This window comes from Phalacrocorax carbo, chromosome 6 (genome assembly GCF_963921805.1).
Source record: "Phalacrocorax carbo chromosome 6, bPhaCar2.1, whole genome shotgun sequence".
Lineage (NCBI taxonomy): Eukaryota > Metazoa > Chordata > Aves > Suliformes > Phalacrocoracidae > Phalacrocorax > Phalacrocorax carbo.
In genome coordinates, this window is record NC_087518.1 from 11,973,528 (window position 1) to 12,000,885 (window position 27,358).

General features: G+C 45.7%; 1 protein-coding gene across 2 annotated transcripts in view; it reads left to right on the forward strand.

Moving 5' to 3' along the window:
* GRIP2 (glutamate receptor interacting protein 2) overlaps positions 1-27,358 on the forward strand; it is a 130,972-nt gene that overhangs the window by 100,150 nt on the left and 3,464 nt on the right. For both annotated transcript variants that reach the window (XM_064453713.1, XM_064453712.1), the window contains exons 15-22: positions 7,937-8,003; positions 8,807-8,952; positions 9,238-9,382; positions 13,864-14,003; positions 16,402-16,578; positions 19,683-19,836; positions 22,800-22,920; positions 25,966-26,202. In XM_064453713.1, coding sequence (XP_064309783.1) covers positions 7,937-8,003; positions 8,807-8,952; positions 9,238-9,382; positions 13,864-14,003; positions 16,402-16,578; positions 19,683-19,836; positions 22,800-22,920; positions 25,966-26,202 — 1,187 coding nt within the window. The remainder of the gene's footprint in view (positions 1-7,936; positions 8,004-8,806; positions 8,953-9,237; positions 9,383-13,863; positions 14,004-16,401; positions 16,579-19,682; positions 19,837-22,799; positions 22,921-25,965; positions 26,203-27,358) is intronic.

Here is a 27,358-nt window from a genome sequence, read left to right on the forward strand (position 1 = left end):
GTGCTTCTGATTTATCCCAAGCTGAATTAGATGTGTGGTTCCTGCCTCCATGAGCTGGCAGCTGCAGAGAAAGGCAGCACATGAAGGGTTTGAGGCAAAGGATGCGTTTCTACTGATCAGTTGGTCTGTGCCGCAGACTAATATTATATTATATTGTATTATTAGTGATATTATATTTATTTCCTTGCTTACAGTTGTATTATGTTCCTTTTAAAAAAGAATTGCTTGGGTCTGGTGGGACCCTTGCAGGGAGAGGTGGAGGGAGAAGAGCAAGTGTGAGGTGAACCCACAGCTTGAAGGGTAGAGAGGGGAAACTGCCAAGAGGAGGAGGAGGAGGAAGAGCGTGGCTGGCCTTAGAGGTGGGGAGAAGGCACTTTAAGGACAGGAGGGTGCAGGAAAGGTTTTGCTGGGAGTCCTTGCATTGACTAACCCCAGCCACGGAGGAGATCCATGTGCCAGGACTTGGTGGGCACCGAGAGAACAAGACATAAACCTTTTTCTTTCTTTTCTCTCTTCTCTGCCCACTCTTGATTAATTATCTTTGTTTTTCTTCTGAAGCATATTTTTCATTTAAAGACTTTTGCCCTCTTTGGAGGGGATGCTGTAAAGGGATGATATAGGCAGATCCATCCCAAATTTCTAGCCAACTAGGGGTCATGTTATGTCTTCCACCAGTGAACTTTTCCTTTATGGCAAATGTGAGCAGGCCTCTTCTCGCTCACCCCTCTTTCACTGCTGGGTAAACAGGGTTGAATAATCTCAGATTTGCCATGCCCAGAGGCTGCCACCACCTCTCAGCTGAAACAAAGAAACTTGTGAGACTGCAGTAATGGGATCTTGTGTCTAAGCCCTCAGGATCATGGGCCCAGCTGTGTCTGGGGAACAGTGTCACGAGGGACACTTTAAAACTAGATTTCATTAAAATAGATCAGCTGTTTATAATAGTTGGGTTCCCAGCCTGCTGCCCTTCCCAGTGTGTTGGCATTGCAATCTCAAGTAGCAACCTAGGACTACGGATCTGGTAGCAAAAAACTTCTGGCTTGAGCACAGCCAGGGTTTCACCCCATTTAAGCTTCAAACCTTAGTCTGTATCTGGGGCTGGAGAGCAAAACAAACCTGGGAGTTGCCAGCAAGAATATTAGTTTTTATTTGTGGCGTCTCATGTAAATGACATCTACTTCAGAAGTACATTTATACTTCAAACGTATTTTTATGTTGAAAATGTTTTCATTTGAAATTTGTTTAAAAAATTGGTTTCATGCACTTTTTTGAAATCACTGCTAAATAAAAAGAAACTGACCCCTGGGTTTTAAATAGTTAGATGCTCATTATCCATCTACAAAGCTGTTTTTTAACAATATAATAATTTGATCATTTTGATTGTTGAATATGTTCGCAGGACATTGTTTAAGTAAAACATATGAATAAACGTAAGATATATTTCAGTCCTTTGCTGAATCAAAGCCAAAATTATACTTACAAATGGAGCAAAAGACAGCCATCCAGAAAATGCAGTGGCAAGGATTAAATGCTAGTTGAATTCTAATTCTGTTTTCATATATTAGTCCATATAAGCCTACATCCACATGACCCTTAGCAAATTAGATCATCATTTTGTCACTCTGCCTCTGACCAGGCAGATATATATGCCAGTTTCAACCATGAAAACCAAAGCAAGCAGTACCTCTTGCAGAGACATGATGTGCATGCACGAATGTGATGCAAGCAGCAAGAGAAAAGATGTAAAAATAACTCTGAATTGCTCAGTTCCTCCCCATTCTGATTATTTGAATCTTTGTATAGGTCTAGAAACAGCTTTTATAGCTTTTCTTCTGACAAGGAAAAGCATATAACTACTGTTTTAAAGTTGGGGACTTGGTTTACTGGCCTGCCTCATTGAATTCCTGTTCCCTACTCTGTAAAACTGGGGCAGGTTAAATAGATGGCAAGCTGTAGGGGTTATTAGAAGACACCCTGGACTGTTGTGGCCACAGAATTGGGTTTGTTCATAAACTTTGTGGTCCAGCTACACTGTAGACAAAAGCTGAGTTGCTTTCATTGAGTTTTACCTCTTGGCTTCAACAGGCTCATCTGTAGTTAATTCTTCTGTCTAGGAAGGTTTGCTGCTGCCTTCTGACATGGGCGGAAAGTGTTACGACCTCATCAGAGGAGCACTACAGAAATAAAAGCGATCAAGTTCTTGCTGTGCTGTGGCTCTCAGAGCTAATCGGGAGATGGGCTAAGTAAAGCAGGGGGGCGGGGAGAGCAGGGTTCTTGATGGATGCATTGGAAGAATTCGTGTAATGGAGCTGGCTGCAGGAGGAACCATAAATCTGCTGGAAAGCCTCATAAAAGGGCTGAAAACCCAGGAGGTTTTTGCATAAAGAGGGAAGGCGCTGCTGGTTCTTGGATGAACATACAGGGAGGGTCAGTGCTTGCTGCTGGTGAGGGGTAGATGTTTGCTGAGGGCACTCACCTCTGAGGTCTCTGGGTTTGCTAGAAAGAGAAGCCTTGGGCTGGGCGAGCCCCCAGTTGTGGTCTGTGCACATGGCTGTGTGCACACAGGTGTGTTTCTTCCCCCTGCTCAAACACAGGGATGGAGCAAATTAAGATGCATGATGCAAATATTCACATATATCATTGTTTCCTCTTCCATTCCCCAAAGGATGAATAGGAAATCCAAGGGGTGAGTCTTTCACTGGCTCTGCTTTGTATTTCTGTGGCGCCTTTCTGCCCTCAAGCCTCATCTCAGTCTCCTGTGTTTGCTAAATGAAAATTAGCAAAGCAAAACACCCAGGCTGCCCTGTGTGCACTGCTTCTTTGCACTTCATCCAGGGTGACAGGGCAAGAAGCCAGCAAAATAGGTCTTGTTTTCTCCATACTCCAGTGCCTCAGTTTCTGTCCCAGGAAGAAGGCTGCATTTCTTTGTAAAACAGCTGCTCTGCTTGAAGAGTGAAAAGTGCACTCCTTTCTGCATCGCAAGGTTCAAAGAGCTGTGTCGGCTGTGATCAACTGTTTGCAGAGACCTCTGAGGTGTTCTGAATGGCGGGGATGCAAAGATGTGCAAACTGAGATTTTTTTTGACACAGGGATGTGAATATTTGGCTCTTGTTAGCCTGAACTACTCATTTCCATTAGCAGAACACATGCCATAGGTGCTCTGATCTTGCTGGCTGCGTTCAGTTCTAACGATACAGCTATGCCTTTGGAGGTTTTCTGTAAATCTCTTGCAAATTAAGATCTCCAACAGTGAGAAGCTAATAGTCATGTATTCTTGTATGTTCAATACCTGACCTCTTAAAATAAGATATGGATTTGTTATTAGCCTCTGGAAAATGATAGCTGATTACACAAAAGATTGGGTTGGGTGGTTTTTTTCTGTCTGCCTCAAATATCCTCTCTAAGGGCTAGTTGTGAAATTCGCTGCAGGGTACAGGTGTGGTGTTGTTGTTTGAACAGATATTGAAATTACTGTTCATTTTAGCTATGCATTAATGCTTTATATAGCATGTTTCTCAAATTACCTTTCTATATCTTAACAAATCAATTCCTGTGCCCTTGAAGTACTGCAGATAAGGAGTAGGTAGTATATCTGCTTGAGGGCGATAAAACCAGAATTTGCATAGATAGATAACTTCAATTATGTTGCTTAAGCATTGTAATCACTGTCCTAGCAAGAAGATGGATCTATGAGCCAAGAAAATCTAGTTTTGCTGGTACTGGATTAACTTGGGACCTGCTGCCAGCCTAGCAGTGTGTGTCTGCAAGCGGCAGTGTGCCCGGCAGTCTCCTGTCCTGCCCCCTCACTAACATTGCAGCTTCAACTGAGATTTGCAGCTGATTCACTCTGGTGCTTTTACTGAAGTGAGATCTTCTGTCCTGGTTTTGCTACCTGGAGGTTTTGAAAGGAAATAGATCTGCGGTGGGGTAAATATCCTGCTGGAGGCACTGATAATGTATGCACCTGCTGCTAAAACTAATGAATGATAGACGAAAAAGTTGGATACTGGGGATTTGATTTTCACTGCTGTTTTTTTGTAATTGGTTCTGATTTGCTTTTATTCCTCTTCTCATTCCTTAGCTATCCTGAGATTATTTGGTTTCTGATTTCATATGAGTTTTCCCCTTTATAAATGTTTGCTTTCTTAAATGTATTCTTATAGCATTATTACAATTTATTTAGTTACACATTGGCAGAATGCTGCTTTGGCTTGGTCGATAATGAAGGGCATTTATAATGGTTTGAAGCACTGATGCGTGTGAGATATGTTCTTGTGCTCCTTGGAGGGGAATAATTTACCAATACAAGTCATTATGCATTCTATTAAAAACACAAACTGGACATGTGTTTCTGGCCTCGTCATCCATCACAGAGTAAACGCTGAGTGAGCCAGAATCCCAGCAGAGGTGGTGAGAGACTGAAAGCAATTTATAAAAAGTAAATAACAGTATTGATCAATTCACCTTTTTATCACTGCCCTGTCACCACAGCCAAGCAGTGTTTTCATTTTGAGTTTCTTCTCCACCCCAGGCTTCTACCTTCAACAGCTGTTGATATATAGAGCTTTCTCTGGGCCACTGGAGCACATTTAAACTATCTTTTGTACTGGTAAACCCACAAAAATACAAAAATACATGAAAGAGAGCCTACTTTCACCTGAAGTGGTTTGCCCTGGTAGATGGAGGCCACAACTAGAGCACCTGCCAAGAGAGAGCCTGGGTTTCTGAACACCAGCTTCTGCTTCTGTCTCTCCATCCATCTTTCCCCTTGACCCCCTTTGCTGCTGTCTCTGTTTTACAGACAAGCAAGACTCAGAAAGGCAAGGCTGAGCATCTGAACTGTGTCTTCCTGCAGCAAACAGAATTACCAAGACAATGTCCTTTGAAGAGAAATTACCACAATGACAGCAGAAATGAATAGATGAAAAGGCTTTACTGATCTGTTCAAGTGACTTAACTCTAAAGACCACAGCCCTAATAAAATGATAATGTAGTTTAAGTTTTGCTTTTTAAATTGCAGGCAAATTGGAAATGGTTTATCCAAAATCTGACCAGTGATCTACATATCTAATGCCTCTGAACTAGACTGAGCCACCACTCCAGTGATATTGCAGCTCTCCTGTCTGTAGACAGGGCTGTCATTATACAGAGGCATGTTGTTACCCTGTGTGAACAGCCCAGTACTGTTAAAAGTGTGAGTCCCAGGGTGGCTGCAGCAGTTGAGGGCAGCCTGGTCCCAGCTGATGGGCAGAAAGCCCAGCTGGGCACTCTGCTGGGGTGCCGGGAAGGGCTTTGGGCTGCCAATGGTGAATTAATGGAGTCAGTAACTACTGGTTTTTAAAACGAACAGCAAGCGAGCGTTCTGCGCTTTGAAATTTCATTATGTTAACTTTGCATCTTATGCCTCTTTAGAGAGGATGATTATTCATTAAGTGTAACTTACCCTTCAGATTTGTAGGTGCTGACTAATAATGATGGCTTTATAAGGCTTTTCCATTTTACTAAGTGATTATTTAAAACAGAGGCCTGCTATTTATTAAAGTTTGGGTACTCTGATGGTAGGGACAGTTGTATGTGGTTGTACATGGCTCTTTCATTTAACTGAAGTCTCAAGAAAATCCGTTTAGAAAGCTCAAGTTCCAAAAACACTGGCAAGCAAAACCTAGAATGATTTTTCCTTAAAACTGTTTTGGTTCCTAATAGACAAAGCACTTAATTTGTCACCCTTGCTTCTGATATGGGAAGCTTGTGCTGCATTCAGCACTGACACCAATTGCAGAGCTGCAGAAGGACAAGGTCTCGCTTTCTGCTCCGAGATGGACTGTGGGCAGGATGCACCCATGCATCACAGGGCTTGTAAGACAGACACTGAGACAAACACCATTTCTGCAGGGCTTGAGGCATCTTGGTGTCTATACTTGCTTTTTTTTTTCTTCCCTTCCCCCACCCACCCCCACCCCACCCCCGCCACCCTTTGCTCTTTTGAGTGTTCATAGTCTCCAGACACGTCGTTCCAGTCATGGCCATCCCCATTTAGAGGCAGGCATCCCCAACCCACCACCAGGACTGTGGAGATCCTCCCTAACCCCTTTCTGTCATGTTGCCTCTGCTTTGAAACTAATAAACAAACCTTGTGGTTTTTTTCTGTATTTTTTGCTAACCTGGATCATTTTGACAGAACCAGGCTAGGGAGCAATTAAACATGCAGCAGTGCCAGCCTAACCCAGGGCTCAGGATGTGCTAGCAGGGTCTCCCATCACTGCCAGCTCAGATCACCTTCTTGTGCACCTCTCAGCAGGAAATGCATGTCCTATGTTGAAAAAGAGAACAACAATAGTAATAACAGGGCAATACGTTTCCATCCCCTGTGCTGTTAATCTATGGGGTGTGGTCTCCTCAAGAAGGAGGGGATTTCTTCGTTGATTTTAGCTGCTGTACCCTATCCTTCCCTCCCAGCACACAGTTCTACCCAGCATGTATCGGCCTAACTGCTGGCTGGTCTGTGCTGTGGATAGGATAAATATAGGCACTAACCCGTGGTGAATCTCCACAACCCGTCTGCTTCTCTTCAACATGCGGCCTCAAGGTGAACATGGGTGTCCAGACCAAAATTGCCTGGCACCATGCTCCAGTAAGAGATGGGGAAATAATTCTTCCAGGCTTTCTGTCATTCAGCAGTTGCATTGCCATGACTTTTATAAAATCAGTCATGGTCTGCTCTTTGCTGTCTGACCTAACTCTTATATTCAGCCTGTTACAACTGAGACTGACTGTCTTTGCTCTGTTGAGGACAGGTATTAGTTATATCTGGGAGAGGGTATCCTTAAAGGTGATGGGTTAGCACATATGTTTTAAAATCTCATAAATGGATGTAAACAACAGAAAAAGCCAGCAGAGGTGTTAGTAAGAGGAAGCACTTACTCCTTTATGTCTGACTTTCTGGGGCGCTCTCTAACTGCTGTTCGGGCAGGTGGATCTCTGTGTGACTGATGCCATGTTCCTCTCAGATATTTTAATCTCTGACCTGCACCTGATATGTTCAGATGCTGCGAACTTCTTCCTTCCCACGCAGGTTTTGCTGAGAAGCTCCGTCAGCTTTAAATGAGATGATGAAATTCCCATAGCAAGGCAGGAGGGAGTGACGTGGGGTGAAAAGGATGCTCTTGGCATATGTTTGGTGTGTCGCTGGCAGGGGGGTCAGAGGGGGTTCGAGTCATAAATCTCACTTGGGTTTCTCAAGGGAGCAGCAGGTCTTGCAGGGAAATCTGAAAATGTAAATGCTCCCAGAGATGTGTACTTGCATCTCTCATGGGCTGAAAAAGTTATTGGCATGGGGTGGGAGAGAAGGATTAGAAACCACCCCTTCCATCTCCAGCACTGAGACCAACCCTCATTTATCGGGTTGTATGAAGTGGCCTGGGGAGCTGAACCAGCTGGAAAATAATGTTTTATCTAATTTTTCCTGGGTTAGTTTCCACCTGGAAAATTTCCCAGCCCACTTTACTTCAAGAACACAGAAATGCTTATGTTAGCCACAGTGCTGAGCTAGGTACTCCCTAGGCAGCAGTGCTGATGTCTGACTACTGCCATAGCTGTTGACTCACTTGCTGTCTCACATCAGAGATGTGGGTGAGCAGGTGTTTAACAGTGCTGGGATCGGCAATCCCACCTCTTGCTGTTGGACATCATGTGTCCTCTCCTTCTTCAGGAGACCGAAGGTAGCACCTAGCTAATTCAGACAAAAGGCAACTAACAAACGTTTGCAGGGTTTCACTACGTTTTCTTCCTGCTGTGGCTTCCAAAGTTCAACTGTGAAGCAGTATTTTGCCAAAGGAGTATAAAATGCCTTTCTTTAAAATTCTTTCTCCCCATTAACTATCCCCTCCTAGATAGCAGACTCAATACCTGGCTTTGTACCCATGTGTCTCTCTTGCAGCTGCAAGCAGAAAGCCTGGGGAGCCTTTGATCATCTCTGACATCAAGAAGGGGAGCGTAGCACATAGGTGAGCGCAGAATTTCCCATCTGCTAAACCCATTGCAAAATGTCCAGCCTGGTAACGAGAAGTTGAATGAAGCCCAAGCAGTAGCACTTGGTTCCCGATTTTGCCAGCTTCCAAGGAGATGTCAACCTTAGAGGTTTGTCTTAGACCACAGTAGGGTTTGCAATAAAACTGTCCATATTGAAGCAAGTAGAGTTGAGCTAATGGAGAAAGTGGCCAGGGCACTGATTCAGAGGTCTGCTGACCCTGTAAGAGATGGATGTTTAGCATTTAAGAGCATGTGTTAAAGGGCTTCATATATCCCATAATGGTGCTATGGCTCATCAGGTAGTTTGCTTTGTCTCAGCTCCTGCTCAGGTGAACAGACTGAGTGAATTGTGGGCACTGGTGGAGAACTGTGCAAATAACTCAGCATTTATTGCCTTCACCTCTGATCCCAATACCTCATAGCAAGGCTTTCAGAAGAATTTAGTGCTGATGGAGGACTCGTTTCTAAGGGTGCTCATACAGGAGTTTCCATAAAAGGTAGAATATCTGTCAGTTAAACATCAGGCATTTTTCAGTGCTGTAGTTTACCCAGGCTGTACATCTAATCTTCCTGCCTTGTTCTGTGTTGATGTATGCTCTACACAAACTTCCCCTCTTTAAGTTACAATTGTCCCAGACTCCATTCATGGTTGCTTCTTGGAAAAGATCAAGGACACTAAAAAGTTAGTATTGTCATTGCCACTGCAGGACTGAATGCATTGCAGGATCTGAAAGGCAAATAAAAATGTACTTTCATTTTTCTCTTCCTTTCCATGTAGAACTGGCACCTTGGAGCCAGGAGACAAGCTGTTAGCCATTGATAACATCCGACTTGACAATTGCTCAATGGAGGATGCTGTCCAGATTTTAAGGCAGTGTGAAGACCTGGTCAAATTGAAGATTAGGAAGGATGAAGATAACTCTGGTACAGAAATCCTGATGCAAACTGGTGCTTCTCCACTGTAATGACATTTCCCAATAAGTAGTGCAAGCCAACAAAGATAAGGGCTGCTGCCTGGCTGGTCACCACTTTCCAATTGATTATAGTCTGGTTTTGTTATTCTGCCCTTAAATGGAGTCTGAAAGGTTAAAGTCCTATTTGGAACAAGCATGGTTGAAGACCTCAGTCTTTTGCTTCTAAATGCTGCAAGTCTATGACCTCTTTCATATGGCTAATTAAAAAACTCAACATTCCTGTTTTCTCTCTCAGATGAGCAGGAGACAACTGGTGCTATTATCTACACAGTAGAACTGAAACGATATGGAGGCCCTTTGGGAATAACCATCTCCGGGACAGAGGAACCTTTTGATCCTATTGTCATTTCGGGCTTGACTAAACGAGGGCTGGCAGAAAGGTGAGGTTTGGGGGCAGAGAGTTTGAATTGACATGGGAAGGGATCTTGAATTTTGCAAAGTTTCCTCTGCTGTGATAAACTGTTTTTAGGTGTTTCAGTCTGCTAAAAAGGAAAGGTGCTATGAAGATGTGAAGCGCTGTGCAGCAGGGACAGCCCTGCCGGTCTGGCCCTGCAGACCCACACGCAGGATGTGGGGTGGTTGTGACTATGCTGTCAAGGCAATGAGAGAGGCTCAAAGCAGGGCACTCGTCGAAGAGTCAGATCCAGTGTGTCAGCTGAATGCAGCAGCCAGGAAAATATGTTTATCTACCCCTCTTCCACAGAGGTGCTTCCTGGCCTGTGACTTTACCACGCCACATCTTGTGTGGGGAGAGTGCCCAGCCTGCCCACAAAACCACCACAGACTGCTGCCCAGGAGCGGCCTATTGCTAAACTGTGGCTTATGGACATGGCAGCGATGTGTCCTGCTGAAACCACTGATGTCAGGGGTCTTCTGGCCCATCCTTGCTGGTTGCTTATTCTGTTATGTATGGAGGTATCTCAGTGCTGGACTGGCATGCCTGAAGAAGCAGACATGCTGCATAAACGTAGGTGCAGATTTACCTTCGGCAACCAGGGAGGTTGACTCTGTGTGTGCGCGCCTGTGTCTGAATATATGTGCAAGCGTGGGTTTTAAAGGATCAGGACATTGCTGAGAATATAAGGTGGAACTGAGTCATACACTGTATCTTAATCTGTCTATATGGTAGCTGTGGCTTGTAAATAGATCATTTCAGCAACCCTGACTCATGCTTCTTATAGGGTTGCTTTACCCTGTGCTGCCTGGCAGGCAGAACAGCAGCCAAAAAACCCTGAACAAATAGGTGTAAAGTGCTAGACCTGGGGGATGTCTGACTGCAGATCTGGCCTTTTGGTTCTTTCTGTTTCAAGACCATGATCTCTTAGCTGGACTGTAAAGCAGCTCTGTTCCTCTTTCTGCATTGGGTTCCTCGAGCTCTCAGCACACATGCTGCTGCACGTTTCCATTGCTTTCCTTTGGCACAGAAAGCAGAACATCAGTGTCCCCTGAGAAGTAAGGAATAGGGATGGACTTAGTCATTAGTGGTTCTTCTCTTTGGGGATTTTATATTACTGCCTGCCATTGTAGGATTGAGTCTTTTTCCCTAGAAAATAATAGCCACAGAGTATCTGAGGCTTTTCTGCATAGCAGTTCTGCACTGTACCTGTAGCTCAGCTTGAGAGAGGTTAAGGACAGAAAGCCCAAACACTGCCAGGTGTCAGAAGATGGTCTCATACCCTTGTTGCTCTCAGTTCCCTTTGCAATGCCTTGGCTGTTCCTCCTTTGAACTTGGATACACATCAGTGACTGCTCCACAGAGAAACGTAGCACAGGCAAGTGCTGCGGTACTATTGAATTTTGATCAGGAGCTGGCAGGCAGTAAGGAATGAAAAGCCTTTTGAGAAGAGCGATAGAGCCATTCAGCATGTTCACTGTAGCAGACTAACAAAAAATGGTGCCTGCGCAGAGGAGCAGCAAGGGGATGGAGCAGTGCGGGTATTTCTCTGGGTAACCTTGGCTCCCTGCGGGGAGGGTGAGGAGTGCTTGGATGGAGGCTGCCTGCAGGAAAGGTACATGTTTTTCTGCTGAGATGGTGCATATTTTTCTCCTGAGAGTAATAGAAGGGAGTGGCTTGACCTTGTCAAGGGAAGAGGGGTGGTTGTAGTGTTAGCCTAAATTGTCCCTTTCCTGCCATCACTACCATTCCCTGTGCCACAGGCACCCTTACCCAGGCTCTGAAGGATGGTCAGGTTTCTGAAGGACAGGGATTTAAACCCAAAGGTGTGCTTTTGCTGGAGCACAGGACATGTTTCAGCAGCATTGGCGCGGGGTGGACAAGATCGTGGTGTCTGATAACAGCGACGCGCTGGCCGCTCTCATAGAGGCATGAGCGAATGTCTGTGCTGTGGCTCAGGCTGCTTGCTTAGCGATGGGGAAGGCAGGGTGTCCTCTAGGATGTGTCACACATCTGTCACAGTGGGTGACAGGCTGTCTAAGCTAAAAAGGCTCCAGGTGCAGATAACTTGGGTTTTTTCCTGACCTTGAACATTTTTCTCCTTGTACATGTCTGATCCTATAGAAACCTACAGTGGCAGCTCAGGCTGTTGGGTTGGTGTTGAGCAGTGGCTTTCTCCTATGTCAGTCTGTTTCCCCTCCTGCAGCACCTGCAGGTGGCTTTAGCCTGGGCCACAGGACTTGTTTTCCTTCTTCTTTGGGAAGGGAGTGGGCCTGAACATACTGTTCAAACCTGATTGAGGTGTAACGGTTCTCCAAGAGCAATTTTGGCCTATCATTGGCATTTAAAGTGCCTGACCAGCCTCCTCTAGTGCCAGCTGGTCAGGTAGTTGGGGGTGGCTGCAAGAGGGTTTTGTCCAGGAGTGCTCAACACCAACCCATGGTAGCAGGGAGTAGAAGGGATGATGGCCCTGCCCACATGCTAGGTAAATGCTAGGTAAATCCATACCACATGCATGCAGCCACTTCTTCTTCAACACTTGCTGGAAAGTGCCTGCAGCCCCTTTTATATCTTGCAACTTAGTTGTTGCTCAGTTCTGCTCTTGTATGTGTCCTATGAGCAAGGTGGGACATTGGGCTGGTTTGTGTTTGAGGTGGATGAAAGACTGTCAGTGATGATGGAGGGGCACAAGGGTCATTAGCTAGAAACAGCTTTCTCTGTTCCTGCTCTGCTTCTGTCTGATTGTCCAGTTCAGGGGTGCCTGGAGATGGACAGATGGGAGGGCTGGACTTTCATTTACTTTTTCTCCCTTGAAGAAAAACACCTGGCTGAACATGACCTTCCGCTTTAATTGTTTCTGTATTTTTCCCTGCTGAGGGACTTTCACAGTCTCTGCAGAGCAGTCATGTTGTTCAGAGGCAGGTAATTGTGCTGGTGTCTTGGACAGGAGACGTGTCCCTGTGCTGGGTTCAGTGCTACAGCAAGAGGCCCTCAAATGCTGAACCATTGCAGTGAGCAAAGGATTGCCTTTTAAACTACCAGCAGTTAAGCTTAATTTTTTTTTTTTTTTACCTTCATAGATGAAACTTTTAAGACACATACTCCTGTTCCAGTTTGATCTGTAATTTATTTGAATGCACCAGTTTCCCTGAGGGCTTTTTCAGGCTGATTTGGATGGGACAAGACGGACATCTAGTGGCTGGTTGGGGCTGTCATGGCACTGTCCAAGTATCTCAACAGCTTCAGCAGCAGATCAGTCCTGCCTGCTGTTTGGCTACATTTCCCAATTTGATTTACTTTTAGTACATGTTTCACAGCAGTGTGTCTACAAAAGTTTTGTATTGTGGGGAAAGACAAGTAGCTGTTTTGCCTATGACAGTGTATCAAATCCCAATTCTGCAGGAGCAGCAGTCCTATTTGGAGATGTAACCTCAGAGAGGCATATTGCCATGAACGAAAGATATTGCAGTCCAGATTTGCATCTCCTTCTGGCTCGATCACACAGGTTCCTGGTAGCTAAACCTCACGGCACTGTTGGAGGAGGAGCGGGTTGCTGCTCTCACTTGCTGGTGTTAGGGAGCTGGACTGTGGGCATGGTGAGCTCAGTCCAGCCAGCAGGGAGCATGAGCTTCTGCCTTGGCTGCCAGCTCTGGCAATGGGCACATCCTGTCCTGCCTACTCTTCCTGGAGCTGCAGCAAATGCCGGGAGAGGTAAAGTGAGCCCCTGCCTGTGGGCAGGCACAGAAGGAAGGATGGAGAAGGGGGAGAATTGCCATGACCTGTTAGTTTGTTCCTGGCTGTTGCTGAAGCCTGAGGATTTATTTAGCTGAGAGCAGAAGCCAGTGCTAGAATGTGGCTGTGCAATAAAAGACAGTAACCTCTTCTAGTGCAGTGGTCTTGATGAAGAAGGTCACAGTGGTGTAGCTGTATAAGGGTGAGCTTTAAACATATCACAAACTGATCTGCAACTGGTTCAGCTTGTCCTTGCACACACAGTCTGTGTGTTGGGCCATTTGGTTATGTAATTTTTTTTTTAAATTGGGTTTCTAGGTTTGTCTTGTTGTTTCTTTCCATCAGTGTGAACATGCTCTTCAGTTCCATGTGTGACCACCAGTGGACATCACACACTGGAAATGCTTGTGCTTGTAGCATGTAGACCCCTTTTCTTTGAGGAGTTTTGACTGTAAGCTGGCCTGCAGTCCCAGTTCCTGAGGGGCCTGGGATCCGAGGAGCGCATATGTTCCTGTGCTTATATGTATGTGTATACATAGGTGGAAGATGAGGGGGGAAACCAGATTAGTGGTAGTGGTGGTGAAATCCTGCGTATACAGTGTACTAAAGGGAAATCAAGATACCTTTGAAAGTGCTGAGAGTTAATACACTATTGCTTTAAGCAACAACTTAATGGCCTGTCTCACAGAGGCAAATTGCTTCTCTGAAGTTTCTAACAGCACCTTTTCTCTGCAGAACTGGAGCCATCCATGTTGGTGACCGGATATTAGCAATTAATAATGTGAGCCTCAAGGGCAAACCGCTGAGTGAAGCCATTCACCTGCTGCAGATGGCAGGAGAGACGGTCACTCTGAAGATCAAGAAGCAGACGGAGAGTGAGTTGGGGAGCCTGGTTTGGCGTGGGAGGGCAAAGGTGCACCCCAGCAGGAACCCTGGGCGATGGAGTAGGTAGCAATGTGTGTTTTCTTCATGTGTTGTGGAAGGTGAAATGAGGCAGCATGGTCAGGGGCATGCATGGGGACAGAGAGAAGATGGGTGTGTTTTTGACTTCTGACTCACAGGCTTAAAAAAAGACAACCCAGGGGTTCTCTGTGGTACTAGGAAGAGATTAGGCAGCAGGTTTATTGGTGATAATAATTTTTTCTCAGTTTGATACCATGTACTTTTGGTGCCATTCCCTGTCTGTGTGGGCGTTTCACTCAACAGTGAAGCAGAAGATGCTTTTAATAGTAGAAGATGAAGATTTTTTTTGAAATGTAACCCCCCAAAAGTGAGCAAGGGGACTCTGAGCTGGTAGAATCTATGCGGGGGCGGGGGAACAAAACACCTTTAATTCAACTTTTTGAAAGCGGTTGGCAATAAATCTTTTACACCTTTTTTTCTGATTCAGGGTCCTAAGATCATCTTTCAAAGCATCTGCCTTCACTCTGGAAATCCCCTTCTCGTTTCCTTGCCAAGCTCCCTGTGACTTTGAAGCTGCTGTTCTTGACACTGTATCAAAGAGCAGGAGCATACTTAGTACAGGCAGGCCACGTTTTTGGGGGACAGAGACAGGGGATCAGGGAAACCAGGGAACATGCAAACTTTTCTCCTTGACTGCTTCTGCAAAGTCACAGCCAAACAGGCTTTTTCATCAAGTTCAGAAAGCAGCTGGTGCATTCTGGCTATCTCTCCCTACACCCAGTATTTCCTCTCTTTTTGTGCCATGCTTCTGCAGTCTCTAGATGTAGCTGGACCTACTCAGCCAGTGGCCCATAGTGCTGCAGAAATTGGAAGAAATCAAGCGATAAAGTTCTTCCAAGCAAGCCTGGCCTGTGGGATGTCTGTCTTGCATCTGAAAAAGTAGCATCTCTCTTAAGCGTGGCACTTCTGTAGACCTCAAAGCAGTTTGCAAATGTGTAGCAATGCCCCTATTTTACAAATGGAGGAAGCCCAGGCAGGGGGTGGTGACTTAGCAGTAGAGGCAGAACTGGGGAGTTGATTCCTCTTCAATAAACCCCAGTCTTGTTCCCTGAAGCCAAGTGTCTTGATCCTCGGTCTGAAATACTCTTCCCCCCCGCCCCCCCCCCCGCTGACACTTAGCATCGTCACAGCGACTTGCTGAAATAATTGACATGCAAGTGCCAGTTGGAGACTTGTTAATAATTCTGAGAATGAAGCAGGTATAATTGAAATTTCAAGGTAATCTTGAGTTAATCATGGTGAGCAATCTTCTGAATGCTTGGAAAATAGGGGCTTTCAGGACACTAGACTTTGTTGGGTAAAATAATCTGTCCTCACTGACAAATGCAGACTTTCAGAGAACTTTTCATTCCAGCCTCTGTGAGTTGGAGATCCAGGGTGTGGATGGCTAACAGGATACCTAGCCAATGCGGACTTTAAAATACCCAGTACAAAGAAATTCATGTGCTGAGAAACCATTCCTTGGATAGCTTTTGCCTGAAAGTAAATTTGATATAGTGATAATAAGGGCCTATTATTATGAAAATAATGGAAGGGAAGGTCTGAGCTTCATCATCCACATTCAGCTTTCCATTTCCAATCACTAATCAGGGGAAATTCAGCCTCAAAATACCAGGCCCAGGAATTCCACCGTTGTTGTGAGACTGCATAGGACACTCTTGGAGGGGTAGTGATTAGCTCTGAATTGATATGAGGTTGTACAATCTTGGAAGGGGCCTATAACTTCATCTCCAGTAGTTTGGGACCAGGTTGTATTGTTGGAATCTCATTGAAACATCTACTTATAACACAAAGTTTGCAGCCAGCACCCTGGCTGCGTGCTGCTCTGGCACTGTTTGTGTCCTGTCCCCCAAGGCAGATCATGCCAGAAGCAGTTTGGCTGGAAGCACTGCTGATCTGAGTATAAAGGAGGCTCTCTGAGACCAGAGAAGCTATGGGCTATTGCTTGCAAAGGCCAACACTTCTCTACGCAGGGCTGTTCAGAGGAAGCTTCCAAAGACAAAAGAAGATGCACTTGTGAATTGGCATCAGGTCCCAACTCTCTCGTATTTGGGAATCCTCAAATCTTCATGGTTGTTTCTTATACTCCATGTGCTAAAACCTCAGGCATTTTTTCTCGATTCAGCTTAGGAAAAGAGTACTTCATGAATTCCTTTCAACTGTAGTGCACAGGCCTTTCCCAGCTACTTTTGAAGAGCTAAAGAGGGTCTTCAAAAGACTTACAGTACCTGGGCTTGCCTCCACATCAGCATAAACCTTGCCCTGATGTTTGCTCTTCGTGCCTGCTAAAGAGGCGTGTTCTGGTTTCAGAATCCTATCCCAAGAAGTCAGGGAGTATAAACGAAGTGAGCGACCCAGAAGATGAACTGACGGACTCCCAGAAAACTAGCAAGCTGTCTGAGATATACTCCACCACAATTCCTAGTGTGGACAGTGCTATGGAGTCCTGGGATGGCTCTGGCATTGATGCTGGGTATGGAAGCCAAGGTAAGCCAGGGTTGTTTTTCCTTAGGGGTCTCTGGGCCAAGGTGAAGATAGGCAGAGCTTCTGAACCTGTCTAGAGGCTGAATGTGAGCCAAAGCCTGTGGTCTGACCACATTTGCATGGTTTCTCACTTCCAGCCAGGAACAAAATGTATTTTAAATGCACTCATGTGGTGCTCTGAGCTGATGTATCTGTTTTAGGTTTTTATTGGCACATTTCTTCTGGCTTATATGGCATCATACTGTTCACAGCATTTTCAAAACCATTACAGCACGTTATAATTCACATAATCAGGGGAAGTATTCACTGGCCATATGTCTTACAGAATATTTGGTCCATAGCTCACTTTCAATTCTCCAGAGAGGCCATGCAGGACATACTAATCCTCTTCAGGATGTTTTAAAATCCACAATAATGTTGTGTGACTAGAAGCACTCACTTAACAAAATAATTAAGGTGATACTACAAGAAAGTATCTCTAACTCTCCAGTGAGTGATTGGATGAACACATGTCTTCAAGGCCAGGTTTATTCAGTTGTGGCTTCTGGCAGACATATGGAATTGGGATGGAGAATGCGCTAGTCATGGGAACAGATTTTTACTTGGAGGGAAGCACTGGAAAATAGTTATTCCAGTTCAGATTTAGTGATGTAAGCTAGTATTAGCCCTTGTTGAAACAAAACAAAACCCTGAATCACCTCTGCAAAAAGAAATTGGTGAAAAGACTGCTGTCCAGAACAGAATGTAAAAACAGGGAGGGATGCTGCAGGAGTGCTGTTGCAAAGCACCTTCAGTCTGCTTAGCAAAGTAAGTGCCTGTGCTCACTGCACTCTGACTTAGAAAAGTTCAAAGGACAGCACCATGCAGGTATCTCTTCCACCATGCCTGTGTCTTCCTTCAGCCTCTGTTGGTCTGAAGTCTTAATCTGGGAGTGCAGTTGGGACGGTAGGCTTCATTAAGGATGAATCCCCTGGCCTTCCTAATGCTGCAATCCTTCTCCATCTAATTGAATGTTAAAACAAGTTGGACCCTGGATTTAGCAAAGTGATTGCTTTTACCAGTAAATTGAGAACAAGCAATTGAGCACAGAGCCCCATGGGGCGGGGCTGATGCCCAGTTGCCCAACATCCATAGACTTGCTTCAGGGGCTCTTTCATCTTCCCTGGCAATTGGATTTGGCTGCATGGTGGTGTGCTGGCACTGTCTGGGAAGAGGGATGCTGGAGGGTAGGGAGGACATGCAGGGTCACCCATGGGGTGGACAGGGAAGGCAGGATGCAGGGAGACCTGGGACACACAGAGCCTGGAGATTGGGGTTTGCACCCCAAATGGAGAACCATTGATTGGGCTTTGCAACCTTGCAGGTTTTAGGTTCATCCACAGCTTTTGGAAACCACTGAAGGAAGGGTTTGGGCGAGGAAGCTGTGCCGGGCCTGGTGGGAACATGCCACCAGGTGGCTCCAAATCCGAGGGATCCAGCCCGTCTCCCTGGAGGGAGGAGGTGAAACCGGTGGCACTCAAGCGACAGCTCTGCACACATACCCCTGCGGTCCCTGGCCCCCTGTGCCCAGCCCAAACCTGCTGCCCACCCGCTGCAGGGACCTGCATCCAGGCACCTTGTTCTGCTCTGGCAAGCAGCAAGTGCTCCTGACAGCTGTAAGATGTTGGCAAGCACTTTTCTGGGGCTGTCTCCAGAGCAGTCTAACTTTTAAAAACACACAGAGGAAACACTCAGCTAAGTGAAATAACAGGCCTTGGCATTTTCAAATAAAGTGCCAGCATTGTCTTTGGGTATTTCCAGTGCTCTTAGCTGTCTGGGAGGTCAAGTCTCCCTTAATTATGTGTTTCTCTGTTACTTCTTCCTGTTCACTTGGCACAGTGTGTGATAGAAGTGTATAATGTTTCTTGGAAAGGCTGTGAGATTTCTCTGAAATGTTGAATGGGCAGCAGGAGGTGGGCAGGGGACACAGGAGATTTATTTCCCCTGTAGATGGCACTGACATTGTTGAGGAGTGCTCTGTTTTGGAAGGTTTCTGTCCAGGCAGCTCCTCATGAGCCCTGGGGATCTTGTGACTTGCTAGTGTTGGGTTTGCATCTCCGGAGTAAAGCACTACACTACAGGGGAGTCCTTAGGGGCAGATGTAGCGAAACTTGTCTGATTTCACCCTAACAGTCCATACTGATCTCCTATCAAATGTGATACAAATGAGCCTCCCCTCTCTCAAGCCAGCAGAGCTTTTCCCTCCTGTTCCTTGCCTTTCATACACGTGTCCCTGAAGCAGTTTTCTGTACCTGTACCAGCTGATCCCAAAGGCATGGAAGGGCTCCGCCACCTGCAGAAACTCACTGACAGCTCTCAAGAACAGAGCTGGCTCTTCCTCATTTACCACTGCTGAGCACATTGGAGTCGGTGACCACCACCAGGTACCCTCAGCACCACCACACTTGTTGAAGGGATGCTGTTTTGTCACACTGTTTTGGATGGAGTTTCTTTGCTGCTGTCCTTCTATACCCTATTAATATTTTTGTGCTGTCCATTAAGACCCAAAGACAGTTGAGAATGTAAATGAAGAACTTTTTTTCCTAATAGAAATCAGGCCTCCAAATCCTTCAGAATGAATGGGGTTGGGCACACTAAGGGAGGCTTGGCAGCATCTTCTTTATGCCCTTTGAAGGACTTGCTGTATTTAAACACCACAATTTTCTATTTTCAGCAGCACAGTTTCTGTTGGGTTCAGTGTAGAAACAGGAGCCATTAAATAAGGTTGGAGCTGGCTGGGGGTAGGATCTACACCTGTAGGTATGCGTAGCCCCAGCTTTGTGGATCCTGCACCCACACCACATTGCTACTTAGAAGGGGGGAGCAAGGGAGAAATGGGGCACCTTATGACAAGATCCTGAGAAGCTGTTTTGGTTAAAGCAAGAAGAGATGGGAAGAACAACTCCTTTTGGACAACTGAAATGGAAGCAGTATGCAATCCAGGTGGCCTCAGGTTTGGACTTGGGGAAGGGGGCTCTTCTGGCTCAGCATGACTTAACCACATCTGAGTTTTCTGACCAGGGATTACCCTCTCTCTCTCTCTCCCCACTGCCTTTTGCCTTCCCTAGGTACTTACATACCTCAGGCTGCAGGCATAGCCCTCCATCCACACGAATGGAGACACAACAGACAAAAGAGCAGCACTCCTCCAGGGGACCCCAGGAAAAACTACCCCTACATGGATGGAAGCTTCAGTGAAGATGACTGGGATAAGCCCAGCAGGTACGGAGGGGTGGGAGGAGGCAGGGAGGTACATCTGCAAATGTGGGTGTCACTGCATAGGGACAAGGGAGTATGGGAACGTGATGGAGTGGCTATCGATGTCCCCATCTCTGCATCGGGCAGCCATGGGGAGGGGTGCTGGGATGGTGATCTGCTCTGTTGAACCACCTCCATATTGCCAGGTTACCTCTGGTGTAGCTCTATGGCACCTCTGCTGTAGCCAGGTAACATTTGCGTCTGGAGTTAGGACAGCCTCAGCTGCATGGATTACAGGTTCTTACCACATCTCATACTCCTGCCATATAAAAGCTGCAGTATTTTCCTAGTCTAGGTGTAATAAATAGACATGGCAAGGGCTGTGCCCTCTTGTGTTGGCCAGACACTTTTAAGGGAGGATGCAGCTTCACAACAGCTTGATGTCACGAAGCCAAAAAGGCCAACCAAAGCTCTTGGAGGACCAGTATGAGGTTGCAGGTCCAAGTTAAAATCTCCCAAAACTGTGGCTGGACATCTCTCTCCATCACAATTTGGCCCTTCCAGCACCATGGTCAAAGCCATGCCAAGTGAGCATGGCCAATTTAATCCCCTGGCTCAGCCCGCGTCAGATAAATTCTGCAACACCTGCCAAGCCCATGGAGGAGGCTGCAGCTGCCCCTTGCTTTGGGTGAAAACCCTGCTGTTTCTGTCCTGGCCAGAGGCTGTCCCTCATTGAGCCATGCATGGCAGAAAAGCCTTGTTGCTTCGTAACTAACCCTCCCCTCAACATCCTCCAGAGTCCCCATAGTTGTGTGTGTCGTGTTGTTACTGTCGGTTCTTTTTTTTTTTTTCTTATTTTTTTCCTTAACTTTTGTTTGTCCAAACAAAACCCTTAGAACACCTCATGGCCATTTCCACCTATTTAATGATGATCAAACTGGCAGGAAGGCTGGCAGTGGTGGAGACTTTGTTCTTGTTTTACCTCTCAGTGAGAGCTGGCTCGTAGAGGTCATTGATCCCTCATAGCCCTCCCAGTGAGGCTGCTGACAGCTGAAGTTAGCAAATCTGAGCACTTGAAGCCTTGTGTCCCCCCCAGTGAGGGCTCCAAGCCTGAACTCAAAGTTGCAACTGAAACGGTTCATGCCATTGAGTCCTTTTTATTAGGAAGAAAACAAAATGTCTCTAACCCGGGCTGTCTTTAGCCTGGAAAAACCTGCTGACCCAGTGGTGTCAGAGCCTGTACAGATTCATCTGCGTCCTGGATGTGTTTGTTATACTGCTGATCTGAGAGGCAAGAAACTGGTAACTGGAAGGGATGTTTGCTTCTTTGGGAACCTGGGAGCAGAGGAAGGAAATGAGTAAGGGGAAAGAATTGAAAATTCCTTTTGGGGGGAAATTTTGGTTTATTTTTATAAAGTCTCACTGGTTGTTTTTTTGACCTTTCTGCCTGGTGTAAAGGCTAGTGTCCTTTAAAAGCTGATAAGAGGTGGGGGGTAAATTTAAAATACAATAAGCCATGTCAGATACTGCTTTCTCCAGGCAGGCCACAATCCCACAAGAAGCAAAAGCATGTGTGTGGGAGTTTATGTGCTTGCTACAGAGTCCCATTTAAACCAGTGGATGAAAAGCAAAGTGCGTGCTAAAGACTTTGCAATAATAGAGATCTGGAAAAAGCTCTATTAATAGCCCAAGAGGTCATTATACATTTAATGGAGGCCAATGCCTCTTTGACTTGTACTCAAGTAAAATGTTTTGCGTCTGCTAAGTGGCTCTGGTGGATGAGCGTCCCTTCCCATCTGCGATGCTGATGACCATTAAGCTATGCGAGATGCTGCCAGATGTTGCAGAGGTGGAGCCTTGTCCATGCAGCTCCTAATAAGATGTGTAGAAGATGTGTTAGGGCTGCTCTAATGTCACTGTCCTCTTGGGGTCTCTTCCCATGACACATTAGTGGGTTTATTGTGACCTTGGTTTAATACTGTGGAGTTTCCTTCAGGAGGCTCCTGTTAAACTGAGTGCTGATGGTCTGAGTTCTGCACAGAGCCTGGTGTTCAGTAAGCAGTGTCTGGTGTCACCTACTTCACTGGCTTGTTCTAAACATGTTGCAGCCCTCTGAAGTCCAAGAATTGAACCTGGCTTGTGGTCAGAGATAAGAGATGCTGAAACTGCCAAGGTGGGAAATTGCAGAACCCCCAGCAAGATGCACATGGTATTCAGGTTAATGTGTGTTTGTACCACCTTGAAAGAGGTTCTCTCAATCCTTATTCTCTGTTGTAGATAGAACTGGTGGCAAATGTTACATGGCTGTAAGCACCATGACTGTTCTATGGCCAAAAAAAAAAAAAAGAGAACTCCTGAAAGTAACAGCTCAGTTCCCTGGCCATCCCAAAGCAAATGAAACTTGGTTTGTATGGGTTGTACATGACACTGTCGATACTGCTGGCTGTAGTGCGCATTTGCTTGTCTGGCCCAGGGCAATCATTTTTATATACATCTTTGCATTATTTACTCTCATAGAGACCTAATGTATTTATCATTTTCTCACCATGTCTGTTACCCTCTGTGTTTTTCTCTCTCTTCTCAGGTGTTCTGTGTCTCAGATCTGAGCTCTATCCCATCAGCCTTTGTACTAACAGTCTCTGAGGCTCCTGGTTTACCCATAATGCATCCTTCTTTCTTTCACTTCTCTATTTCACCAAAACGTCTTCCTAAACCTACAATCTTCCTACAGGCACTTTTTAATTTACCCTTTGAACTTTGACATTACTACACCAACTTAATTCTTCCTTTGAAGGACACTTGCCCCGTTAGTAAATGCATGGAGGTCTCGTATTCGGACTCTTGTCTGAAAAGTTCATATTGTTTGCTTTTGTATATGAAGACTCTTCAAGTCTCTGCTTTTACTGGTGAGACACTTGCTGTAGCCTTGCGGCTTTCATCCTGCTGCAGAAGAGTGCTGACAATGTTTGGTTCCTACGTTACAACAGATACCCCAACCGCCAAAATGGCCTTGAGACCACTCACGAGGATAGTTTTTGGCGTGTTTTTGGAGAAGCTTTGGAGGATTTGGAAACATGCGGCCAGTCTGAACTTTTGAGGGAGATTGAGGTAAATCACTTTCTGAATCTGCTGCTGATCCTATTGTTTTGCTCTTGCCGTAAATGTTAGACTGTTTCCCCAGATCTATTAATTTCCCGTAGTGTCCCTGTGCTGCCAGTGGGGTGAAGGGTTTAAGTTTAATCTGTGTCAGTACTAGTGGATAGCTATGTCTCATTAGACAGTTGCTTGCGTGCACTTTTTCCCTGAGCCAGTGACTTACCCATCAGGAACTCACGCTCTTTTGGCAAACTGTTGCTGGCCAACAGTCTTCACATGACTGTTGGCAAACCTCCACTGTCAAACGGTAAACCCTCTGCTTGGAAACATATTGTCTGTCCAAAGCACTTAAAGGCCAAGCAAAAGGAGGTCCCCAAAACCCCATTGGGACTGAAGGCTTGCCTTGCTTCAAATATAGACGAGCCCAACATATCTCTTGCATTTAGCTGTCACTCTGTCAGAAACTGTTTCAGTGAAATGGGTAATTGGAAGCTTTTCAGCCAGCCTTCCCCATGGAAAAATCTGAGAAAGTAATTGCTTCCTGCAGAAATAAAGGTGTTTCCTCTCTTCACAAACCACTTTCTCTTTTCTTTATCCAAAATGCTTTGAAGGTCATGTTATTGTGTCCGGTTATAGGATGGGGAGCCTGGATTTCTAAGCTGTGGGATGCAAATAAAGGCCTCCCCTGAGACTGTGAGCAGCAGGAAGCAAACCTGCCTAGTAGGATGGGACCCATGCTGTTCCCCTCCCCAATTCAGCTCCTGCAGCCCATAAGGAGGACTGGAACCCCACGAACTCCTGTCTCCCTTTTCCCCCTGCCTTCTGGGTGCAGGAGACTGGGGAGAGCTTTCTGGGTTGTGCCTTCCATCACCCCTAGTGGGACTGGTTTCATGCACAATTGCATATAACGTAGGCTTCAGAGGGAAAATGCAATTTCTGAATAATTGGAGGTGAAAACGGGAAGTCCTGTTTTGGTCTATATGTGAAAATATTGGTGACAAGGGACTTACTAATTGTTCTTTCCTCCTTGGTCCCTAGCAACTGTAAGTGCGTGAGGAAATCTCGATTAAATTTATTGTGCTGAGGCACAAAATGATGTCTTTATTATCTTAACTGCCTTTTATTAGTAGTAACATTTATTATCTTTATTATCTTACCTCCCTTTCCGTGTGTCCATCCTTCCTGAGGTGTGGTGTGGGATGTGCAATGCTCATTGGGACTTTTACTGTGTCACAGGTTTCTAAGCCCCAGCATCTCGCCTCCTGCAGTTTTATGACAGTCACAGGGGATTTCTTTGGTTTGGTTTGGGTTTTTTTTGTTTGTTGTTTTTAATTTGACTCTTCATGTTCCACATTTGAAAGTGTCATGCAAGGTGACCCAAGATAGCCTGGAAACATGTTCACACACAGTAGCAAACCACTCTCAGACTACCTGGTATGGGTAGAAACAGGCTTTTTCCAGTATGTCTATAGTGGAGTGTGTGTCCCTGCTTTGCTCTGAGGGCAACTAAGACATGGGGAAAAATAATGTGGGTCAGTCAGAGGCTGGAGAAGTCTGGAATTGCCCTTTCTGCTGCTTGCACTTAACCCAAAGCACCTAGAAAATTTCTTGTGATGCTGCAATGAGTATTGAAATACCTTGAAGACAGAGGAGGAGTTGAATGCTGTAGGAACAATTCGCTGTTGTGTAGCAGCCTGTTTCGGTATTTGCGGTATATGTGAGAGGTCAGTAGCATGACGTGGACAGACCTTTCTGTTCTCCTCCATGGCTCTGAAATGCTGGTGTTGGTACAGCATGGCATGGTGTCCTGGAGGGTATTGAGGATGCCTGAGGTCAGTGAACAAACATACCCTGGTTGGCTGTACTGCTGTTTGTTAATCTGCATTTCAAGTATGTGGTAACTCAACGTCCCTCCAGTGTGTAGCAGGTATTTGAGTTTTGTCCAAACACGAGCTGATTAAGTAATTTTTGTTTGAAGACCTGAAACATGCAAAGATAAAAGATTTTCTGTATTTTATCCATCCCTATTTGGAATAATGTGGCTAGTACTGGCATTTTCATCCTGCCACCAGGATTTGCTTTATTTGCCTTTGTTTCAGCTTGGAGCAAAGAGCTGGAGGGCCTTGATTAGAGATTTAGTCAGATGATATTTCCCCTGTGCACAGAAGCAATTGCTCTTTGACTTGCCACATTTAGCATTGCTGAATTTTGCTACCTGCTCCCTACCTTTCCTTTTCTTTCTTCTACCTTTTGACATTTAATGGGACTGCAGACCCTTGGAGCCTGAACTTTGAAATGACAGTTTTCATTATGCCATTTAAAAGGACTCTGTGACCTGGAGCCAGTTGAGGTTCCACAGACTGGATTCTTGACTCCTTCATTAGCTTTGATCAATGTAATCTCATTAGTGAAAAGCATTGCCAAATGGAGTAGAATCTACTTAGGGACATCTTTTAATGGATGCTATCAGGGATGATCAGGCTTAAATACTACTTAATTTCATATGTTTAACTCAGTTTTGCTCTGTGACGGCTCCCATTTGCTGACAGATAAAATTCTAATTTCTCTGCTGAATTGGCCTCAGTGGAGTCCCAGGTATTAACTTCCCTGGGCCATTGCCAGCACTGTGCAATGCTGCACCCTTCAGGGGTAGGCTGGAGAGCCAGGCAGACACCAGTTCCTCTGGCACCCCCCTGAGATAGGGATGTTCATCCTCTTGACTACCAAGAAGGTTCCTGCACAAGATGAGGCCTGCCTGGTGCTGTTTGTGTAGAAGAGGTCAAGAAAAAATAAGGAGATGCTTCACAAATGGTTCCTTCTGAGATAAAGCTCCACATTGGGGTGAGAGCACGCATCAGGTCAGCGACAGACAGGCAGCAGGCTCCTGAGGTCTGGAAATGGCTTTTATAGCTAACTGGAAGAGCTTCTTGGTACTTACTGTTCTGACTAATGTGAACAGTGGTTCCCCTGTTGTTGTCTGTGCCGCTTTTGTTGCTGTGTGGTCCATCTCTTCCTGCTGCCAGCTCAGCAGAGTGACTTTGTGCCCTCGCCCTACAGGCATCCATTATGACGGGGAGCGTGCACAACCTGGGCCTGGAGGGCAGCAAGCTGCTCCTGGACTCTGTCAACCCATCGGGACTGAGCCCGTTGAGGAAAGCAAACTCCAGCTGTGACGACGGACAGACCGAGGGAAGCAGCTCCCCTGCCAAGAAGAATGAGAGGAACCTGGACATGAAGAAGATTGAGAAAGAGATGCAGGAAATCATGTCCCCTACCCCCCTCGAATTTCACAAGGTTTGTGTTGCCAAAGATTGGTCTGGCTGTGGCACTGCAGTACCTTGATGGTTAAAACTGTAGAAGCTTTGCGCCCTTGTAGAAAACCTCTTTTGTTCAGAGGGACGCCCATAAAATGTTCCTTAAAGATGGCCCCCACCAATAGCTGCAGCAAAGGTTTCCAGAGGGTCAGATGAAGAGGAAGGGGCCCCTTCAGAAGAGTAATGAGATTTAGCTGCCATGCTTCAGCAGAGTTCAAAACAGTTTCCCTTTATTATATGATATTTGTCCTTGTGTTCTGGAGTTCATCAATTTGTGCTACAGATACACAAGAGAGATCTCAAAGTATGGTCCTGCAGAAATCCATCAACCCTTTTTGAGTAGCACGCGCCATTCTGTAGGCCACTTTTCTTATAAAAAATAACTTATAATAACTTAAAAATAACTTATTTTCCCTGCCCTTCCACTCTATCTGAAAGGGTGCAAATGGTAGGACTTCAGCGCTGGGATACTTGTTTGAATTCAGTACCCAGCTGAATGTAGCCAGTTTAAGCATGGTGCAAGGCAATAGTAATTAGGTGAAGTAATTAACTGTAGAAGCTGCTGATGCAGAATGCAAGCAGGGAAGAGAGCTGGAAAGGTTTAAAAAAATTTGACTGCCTTTTTATTTCCTAGTGTGACTTTAGAATGAAACCTGCAGTTATGGTAGCTGGAAAAAAACTTTTTCATGTTTCATCTGCTCCTGTCCTTCAGGGCATGGCAAATGTGTCTTTACATAAAACTCCTTCATACCTGAAGGAGGAGAGATGTGTAATTAGGCACGTTATAGGGTGACTTTTCATTCTGCCGGAGCGTCTGCTGTTGGCTGTGTTTGGAGAAGAGATTGAGACCAGGTGGGCTGCTCCTGTGTGTCATCCTGCGCACTGTTCTTCCCAAGGACTGCACATCCGTGAAGCTCACCCAGCCAAGAACGCGGCTATGGAGTTAGGGCCACACAGTAGAGATGCACTCCCAGTTCATGGGAGGCAAAGAGGGATTTTGGTGGTGGTGGTGAATCAGTTGTCCCTGGCTCCCAGTGTTAGCCCATGGCAAGATACACTTCCAGAAGTGCAACCCTCCTTTAGATGGGGCCAAAGAGTGACATGCACAGGGGAAGGGTGCTGAGGTTACCCATTTC